The sequence below is a fragment of the Ylistrum balloti genome, unplaced genomic scaffold (assembly GCF_031769215.1).
Source record: "Ylistrum balloti isolate Yb309-2 unplaced genomic scaffold, AGI_CSIRO_Ybal_v1 Utg369662, whole genome shotgun sequence".
Classification (NCBI taxonomy): domain Eukaryota; kingdom Metazoa; phylum Mollusca; class Bivalvia; order Pectinida; family Pectinidae; genus Ylistrum; species Ylistrum balloti.
In genome coordinates this window covers 858,662-867,679 of record NW_026781912.1, presented here as the reverse complement: position 1 = coordinate 867,679, position 9,018 = coordinate 858,662, and the positions used below count along the sequence as shown (strand labels likewise).

At 38.5% G+C, this 9,018-nt stretch overlaps 1 protein-coding gene across 1 annotated transcript; it reads left to right on the top strand.

Moving 5' to 3' along the window:
- The first annotated feature begins 393 nt into the window (after positions 1-393).
- On the top strand, positions 394-1,726 carry LOC132559252 (uncharacterized). The gene is made up of 2 exons (XM_060223873.1): positions 394-1,317; positions 1,445-1,726. Exons 1-2 carry the CDS (start codon positions 394-396, stop codon positions 1,724-1,726), a joined length of 1,206 nt encoding a protein of 401 aa, XP_060079856.1.
- Positions 1,727-9,018: the final 7,292 nt, after the last annotated feature.

Genomic DNA, 9,018 nt, shown 5'->3' with positions numbered 1-9,018 from the left:
GTTCTATAGCGTAGAAGAAAAGTGGGAAATGCAAGGGGCAAACCTGAGTTCGAACGCAGAACCTCCTTTTCCCACCACCGGACTAGCTACTCGGTCACTGTTTCTAGATCTATATTGAGGGAAAGCCAGAGGTACTTATACAGTGATTAACCTCGTAATGGATTCCGTTTAAAAGTAAGTATTTTTTATAGATAATGATAACACATGTAGAAAAATAAGTCGTTTGAAATAGTCAACAAAGTTATTCCATGAAACCATTATGACGTCATAGTCCTTGAAGTATTATGACGTCAGAATCATTGTTTCTATATGCATTTCGGGATCGCGCAACTCTAGCCTAGATACAATATGATGGACACTTATTTACTATTTCATCTTAAAATATAGACAAATATGGGTTGTACATTCACGAAGGTCAGGGACCCGCGGTCGCGTGCTGATGACGCGAAAATTTCGGAAGTCCTTAGCAAGAGTTCTCGTTCTATGAACTCAGAAAGGGATCTGGAGAACTACATTTCACCAGCGACGAGGGATGTTGTAGAAAAATGTCAGTTAGCTCTGTCTATGACAGATACAGAGAATGATGACGTAATAAGTCTACATATGTATCCCCCAACTAACATGGAGGAATATTCGGAATCACAGAGCGTAGCCGTCGAAAGCGAAATAGATATCCCATTCTACCGGGACGAAACACCAGATTTGACACAAGATGTATCGAGCAGTGACACATCAACCAAAATGGAGAGCAGTCGATTTTCTTCCAGCCTTTCATCACGACTATCAAATTTCTTCCGAGGGATAAAGCGAAGCAAACAAGATCTTCAAGAAGAAGTGTCACGAGATGACGAGTATGGAAGTGAATACGAAAGTGGAGATGACAGATCATCAAGTGGATGGAAGAGAACGCCTACACCTTCGCGTCATGACATGAAGAAAGCCATATTGCAAAGAACAAACAGCAGATTGTCTGACTTATCACAAATGATGGCTTGCAGACGAGGGATTGGTGAGTACCAGGCAATGACACTGATTCACGACATTTTGGAAAAAAACGAAATGTCGGAATTAGAGATAGATGACGACGGCAGGTCGTCTTCTTCAAGCAGTGACGATTCTATTTTCCCTCCTCCATTCAACTTCCGGGTCTTTGCCAGACCAAATGCCGCAAGAGGAACCAGGACAGTTGCGCGCGCTGCACCAGATCCAGCAGAAATTGCCCACAACATTGTAGAATTCGAGGCGGAAGTAGAGAAACTAATTGATAAGCATGCTGTAGCGACCAGGGATTTCCGAAACAGGCAACTTCGACCAGGGGTAAGTAGTTTCTGAATTTTGCTCGTTGAGTAATCGTTGATTAGTCTTAAGACAGCCAGTTCGGATTATCGAAAGTCAGAGAAAGAAGGTTCCGTTGTCCATACATGTATATATTGATTATTTTCAGGGTGCACGTGGTCCTCGCCTACCGTCATTCAGCCTCCAGTTCCAGGATCCAGGAACAAGCACGAGATCCGAGACGGTGAATGATAACAGATACAGCAAACATTTCACTAACACCGTGAGTCGTCCACAGCTGACTGTGCAAGGACTCACAGCAACAGACGACCGACTCACGCAATGGATGGTCAGTCAACAGAGGAGGGACTCCGAACGGCGATACAGTAACAGTGAGCTTAATATTTTACTAATTAAATTAAGGCAGACCCGGAAAGAAAGCTTCAGATGAAAACTTAAGGTCCAACTAAATTGGCTGTGACAAAAAGTATTTATGATAGGTTTGGCATGTATTGCTGCAATCAAATGTAACGCATACTCTATATAATCATTTGGTAAACTATTTTGGTAGTTTCCTATTTCATTGGACAGTTCAGTCATTAAAAATCGAAATAAACTGCTATTGAGTAATAAATTCGGTGTATTTTCAATTCATTTCAGACTGAGTAAAGGAAGAACAAAGGAATGTTAATGATGATGATGGTGGCCTGACTTTTCCGCAAGTGATAGTGAAATTCAGCTTATATCGTCGAACATGCCTTTTAAGGCGATGAATATGAAAGAGCGGAGTTCACCAACCATTGCTACATATCGATATATTCCAACATGCAGCCATGTGCTCCCTGAAAAGAGTGTACAATCAATTCATCAACAGTACATAATACGTTCATATTTTTTCTTTGTGTCATTTAACAGATAAATGTCCATTAGCCATTTATCGCTTTGTGCACTGATGACTGCTTGTTTGCCAGTCCACGCTCATATTAGGTCTAACTCCTGATCGCACTTATCATCCGTCAAGGTACATAACTCTTGTATGTACAAAATGTACATGTATACATGTAATAAAACTAAAGAAACATACCAAATAGTTATCGTGTTTACTTTTAAAAGTTGTCTTTAAAAGAAAAATAAATGATTTGCCAAGTATAACCTGACTGGAGTGAATGGCCCTTTACATGTTAATCCAAACACAAAGTATAGATAAGTAAGATCTTCAGTTACTACAAGAGAAATGATCAGAAAAAAAGATTTTAAAAAAAATATGGTGGCGGTATCATAAACGTTTTGAAAAGTTATTCAAAGGGCGATAAACCCAGCTAGCAAACTAACAAAGCGCACATCTTTCTAGACGTTCTCGGAGTACAAGTATGCTAAAGCGAAAACTTCGGTGCCTCGATATAAGTAATGACAAAATTAAGGCTTTTAGTACCTATATTACCTTTAAAGGGCTATTTTTCCTGGCAATACTACACTGTACTTACACTCGATTTAGTGGAAAAAAACACAAAACACGTCACGCAGGAATACACAAATTGATTTGATGGTTAAATCTACTGATATAACTACCAGCTTACAATAATCACAAATGATTGAACGAGCGGGAGAGGAAATAGAAGTAACCGGATTGAAATCCGCGTTGTTGAGCATGTGATCACATACCTTTTTGCGTCAGATCTGTGAATCGAACCCAGTTCCCAGCTTGTCTATGCGAAAGTCGAGGGCGTCACCACTTTGTCACCCAGTCCGGTAAATAGAAAGAACGTCGTTAAAACCCATTCACGATAAAAAGCAAAAAAATGTTTCCTATTGTACCAAAATAAACACTATTTATTTGATGATTGGGTAGTTGTGGAGTAATAATACAGACTTGTGAACGAAAGACGAAATACAAAATTTACATGGGGCGGTTTGTGTGAACGTTTCGATGGTTCAATAGCTGCACAGGCCCACGAGTTGCTACCCAAATTACTTCTGTTTAAACTTAAATATGTCAGAATGAAAACAAATAGTGCACAAATCTAAACATATGTATGTTATTTATCTCCCCTCAAATTATTTCTTGGTTGATTTGGAACAAATATGAAATGTTAAATCTTGTGGCTTCAAATTAAATTTCTATAACATATTCGAAGAAAAATTATCTTGGATTTTAATGTCCAGTCTTCGGAAATTTTGAGCTAACGGCCGAATTGTGGTGCATTTTCTGTCTTTTATTCTTCTTCTCCAAACAAATATTTCAGCTTCTTCTAAATTTGGAAATTTCTCTTTGTTGAAAGTTTTGCGCTGTGCTGCCCTGGGCGGCGACAGTGCCATCATAAACACCCAAATCACAGCTATACGATTATACGAGACTAACAATGAATTAAACTAGTTTCACAAGCTCATAACCACTCAATCTCGAGTGTGTCAACATTTATCCGTAAGTTGAATGTTAATTAAAGACATAAAACACATCCTTGGTAGCGTCGTAGTTACATGGTTTAATTTCACCGTGGACACTTCGCCTCTTATTGTATCTAACGATACCGTTATCCGTCAGATCTCAGAGTGATATGGCATTCAAAGGCTAATGTTATTGAAGGAAATGGGTCACCAAACCCAATAAGGTATCGAAAATGTTCTCTGAAAGGCAAGCTGTCGGTAGGATGTTAGGCAAGATGATATCATAGATCACAAATCAAACAATACAACACTGACCCACGAATTAAAGAAAATCACCTCCACGATGTCTTAATAAGTTCTCAGACTAATTAAACGAGCTGATAGGATTTCCTTGTGTCAATACATCGTGCATTACCAATTACAATATCAGATGATTTTTCCTAAAGGATTGATTAAATAAATTGAATTGGACAAGTTTACAAACAGAGTTGAACGGGTTCCAGAAAGTACACAGGGGTTTTGTGCCAAGCAGGCGCTCACTTCTTTCAGTACATTTCATTCTTATAACAAAGTTTTAAAATTAAGATAATGCTTTATCCCAAATATCACTGAGGACAACATGGATGCGATTGAATGACAAACATTAATTATTAGACAAGATACACAATGCACATTATTCCAGTAGGACGGTTCATGTTGTCCTAACTTTCTGATTGGTGATATTTGTCGAGTTTGAGATACCGAGGAAAACCTATTGATATCTTTTGGCCGACTTGTTTTCGTTTTAAAACGAGACTAAGCGTATCGACTAGCCTATCAAAGTACAATGATAGAGGTCACAATGACCTTGCGAGATATATCTATAAAGACAAGACTCTTCTACATCAGCGGTTTATCCCGATCTTTCCCAACAACGAAATCAACAGGGGCAGCTTTCCGCCGTTTGATAAACGTGATGATTCTTCAATTTCCCCATTGTGTATTTTCCATTTTCAGATAGCGAACTGTCTGCATTCTGTTTACACCTGACACTCTATTTGGTATTCGAGGACTTGTTCCCAATATCACGATTTTTGTGTAACGTGTTTGATGCTTTTAGTTTCATTTGGGAACATGTCATTGCTTTCTTGAATTGGTCGAGATTTACCGGCATCAGGAGAGTCGTCAGAGAAGCAGATGACGCATATCCTTCCGGATTACTAGTTCTCATTCTTTATCCTTGTGTCATTGAATTTGAGTGTGAATTAAGATTATGCTATATTATTCGCGACGGTCTCTTTCGGGGTTTTATCCTGAAGATGGACTATATTTCGGAGAGTTTGTGAGTTTTCATGGCTGTTGCAATATCATGACCACAGTAAATTGTCTGAATGGTTTCTGACAGGTATTTGATGTAAGGGATGACTACCTGTCCTTTCCGTAGGATAAAACACTAAAAAGGACGTCGAAGAAAGCGCATATAAGATCGAATGCAAGAAATGGAACACATCTTGCATCGGAGAAACGGACAGGAGATTCTGGGTCTTATTTTATGAACATCTGAAAGATGCAGAATCCCGAGAAGGCAGAAAACCCAGATCAGAGCGAAAGCAATCCCAGTCCCACTTCTCACTCGCACATCATTCCACACAAGGCAAAATCCAACCATTCACTGGGGAAATTTCAAAATAGTCGACAAGGGAAACAACCATCTGGATACGCTGCAGTGGGTCATAACTAAACAGGGACGAGGGGGCCCACAAACTCTCACACATTTACGACCAAGTGTTAAACAAAGCGTAACCGACTCGACTACAATACATTATTGCCATCTTGTATACTTTTTTTGTTATGATCTTTTTACAGACCACGTATCACTATTTTCTACTGAAATGCACATACAATCTCGTACACTACTATGCACGTCAGTGCTAGTACACTCCCCATTTGTCTGATGAAGGTGACTGTGTAGTCATCGAATCGCCATATAAAACACACCTGATAAAACAATTATTGTAGTCTCTGTAAGACGATATCCGGACACGGGAGGAGTCAAGGAGACACAAAACCTGTCAACCAACCAACAGCTGTAGTCATTCTCTGCAAAAATATGGTCAGAATACACTCAAGCACCTTACCATTCAGGAAGTATTGTACGCTATCCACATTGTAGTTAATCTGTAATAGATTGTTATATAGATAAAAAATAAAGGTTGTCGGTGCATGAAAGCCGTTTTGATGATGCGTGGAAAATACAGCTGACTGTTAACAGAAGGTGATTATTTCTACCGATACCACGGGTATCGTAATGTCATAAATATTGATGGTAGCGTTACCTAGTGGTGACAGCTGAATCACGCCACTAATAATAAAAACCTGTTAATAATTTATCTAATGTCCAGTTATATGGGTTTTATCCTGAAGAGAAATCAGCCAAACAAATGTGTTAGGTTCATGTTTTATATATCAGGAATATGCGAATGGGTACTGTAGAGTGACAGTTATACAATAAAAATGATGAACGTAATGTTTGGGGAAATAACAATGATTTGGAGGAAGCTGTTACACAGAAAATTTACATTGGGGAAAATAGGTCTGAAGAGATCTTAGAAATATGTATGTACCAAATTTCACCAAATAAGCTCTCTGTGTTAACAATGATTAAATGCCCCTTTAAGATGAACACTAACATTACACCTGTTAAATTCATCACGCAAGAATTCTAATCAAGACTCCACTTATAGGGTTACCTCCCTTATTATAGTTTGTCCATTTACTATTTCCATACACTGACACTGGTTAACCACTGGTCTTGAATTTCATCCAAAAGCAACTTCTTCTTTTGAATGTTTTTGATACTTCTTTGATAAATCTTATAATGACAGTGTGACACAGGGCCTTCATGGTTACATGTACAATGTACTCTTATATTTTAACTTGAAGGAATCCTTCATTTTAAAGTTGCCATAGCTAGTGAACTACTGGTTGCTGAAATGTAGTTAGAGTTCACCAGCAGTAAGTGAAAAAAAAATTGTTGTCACTGAAAATACAAGAGCATTTAAGGCAAAATTAACACTCAAAATATATCAATCTGGCCTGTCTAAATACAGGTGTGAAACCGTAAGAATTTTCTCAATTTTCTTTAACAACTGGAAATTTCTATCAGGTCTCTGAACAACCAGGATCTGATAGCTGCTCTCTTTACTATGGTCATCAAAGATGTCAACTGTCAAACAGGCTGCAGCTGGTATTTGACCAGATCAGGCTGCAGCTGGTATTTGACCAGATCAATGTCAACAATTCTGAGACTTTTCTCATGATTTGATGAAATCTTTGCAATCTGTAATCATAGTATTGGGCGATCCCTAAATTCTGTGACCATTTCATGTACCAACAGCACTTTTGAACGGTTTAATGAAAATTGTCACGTTAACAAATAAGTTTTTACAGAAATACAATACATACTTTTATCTTCACTCTCGTAGAGTTCATAAGTAATTGGAAATATTCTCAAAAATCACACAATATATTCAATTTGACATCCTTTTCTGCAAAATGACAATGTTGAGCCTTTTCTTAAAATCATTGATTGCATCCTTGCAGACTTCAACCGTAATTCTTCACACTGCTCTCCTTTTTGCAGTCTTGGGGTTGTACACTCTGTCCTTATATAACCCCACTGAAAAAAGTCCAATGGGTTCAGATCCTGGGAGTAGGGAGGCCATACATGATTTGTCCGGTATGAAAGAAACATTTCTCCAGATGTTGCCTGAAGCCAATTTAACACTACTCCTGATGTGTGTGGCAATGTTCCATTCTGCTGAAACCAAACACCAACATCAATACCTTGCTTTCTGAATGGAGGAAGGAATTTACTTTTTAACGAGTTTAAATACTGTCCACTCGTTACTGATGCCATTTCACCTTCTGATTCAAAGAAAAATGGTCTAATTACACCGAACTGAGTGCCTGTCACTTTGGCATCATACAACAGCTTCTCTTTTCAATAGTCTGGTTTTTCCTTTCTTTATACATGACAATTCGGCTTGTTAAGTTGTGAATTTAAATGAAAGTGAGATTCATCTGCAAAACCATATGCTATCTGTGATATCCATGTTATCAGTCTTCCAATGAGCAAACTACACTCATTGTAACATCGGTATCCTCCAAATGTTGTAACACTGGCACTTTGTTTGGAAACAGCTTCAAGTCAAACCGTAACATTCTGTAAACACTTCAATAACTGGAGCTTGAGTTAGCAGAACCCATATTTTCAATGTCACCTGTACATCTCTGGAGTTTCCAATATAATGTTCTGCTAGTCTGTGGACGTCCTTAGTTCTTGTATCTTTAGCCTTCCACCTGCTAGTCTGTGGACGTCCTTAGTTCTTGTGTCTTTTGCCTTCCACCTGCTAGTCTGTGGAAGTCCTTAGTTCTAGTGTCTTTTGCCTTCCACCTGCTAGTCTGTTGACGTCCTTAGTTCTAGTGTCTTTTGCCTTCCACCTGCTAGTCTGTGGACGTCCTTAGTTCTTGTGTCTTTTGCCTTCCACCTGCTAGTCTGTGGACGTCCTTAGTTCTAGTGTTTTTGCCTTCCACCTGCTAGTCCGTGGTCGTCCTTTGTTCTTGTGTCTTTTGCCTTCCACCTGCTAGACCGTGGACGTCCTTAGTTCTTGTGTCTTTTGCCTTCCACCTGCTAGTCTGTGGACGTCCTTAGTTCTAGTGTCTTTTGCCTTCCACCTGCTAGTCCGTGGACGTCCTTAGTTCTGGTGTCTTTTGCCTTCCACCTGCTAGTCTGTGGACGTCCTTAGTCCTTGTGTCCTTTGCTTTCCAAAGATCTTGTCTGCTGGAATTTCTTTATCAATCTGTGTTTGTTGCTTTGATAGTTTTGTGTCGGATGGGCACTTCTTTTACATAATACATATCACTATTGTTGGCAAATGACTTTCAAAATCAAGTTGCTCTATCTCTCCAGCCTCCTGATTTTGTGACACCATTTTGAAAAAACTACAATCAGGTGACATAAAAGATGATGTCATAATGTCATGACAACGTGCATATTTCCTGTATTTTTCATCTTAGACAAAACTATAGACACAGCAGGTTTAACTAATACCCTGCTGAATAATATATATAAAGGTATTAAAAAATTATGTGGCCATGAAATGGTCACAATATTGATGGATCACCATGTATGTGATTGGGTATAAGCATTACAGGGTCATATTGTTGATTTCTTCACAACCATTTCAAACTGATATATTTTCACTCAATTACTATTCCTATTGAAATTGCTATTTCTTTGATAGTTCAAACTCTTGCGGTTTTACAGAAAAAAACATAAAGAAAAGGGAAAACTTTCTATACATAAAACAGACCAGA

Excerpts from the sequence above, each read along its gene's own strand:
- LOC132559252 (XM_060223873.1), top strand. The coding sequence starts at position 394 with ATGGGTTGTACATTCACGAAGGTCAGGGACCCGCGGTCGCGTGCTGAT. Across the intron at positions 1,318-1,444 it reads ACAGGCAACTTCGACCAGGG|GGTGCACGTGGTCCTCGCCT; the intron begins GTAAGTAGTTTC and ends GATTATTTTCAG.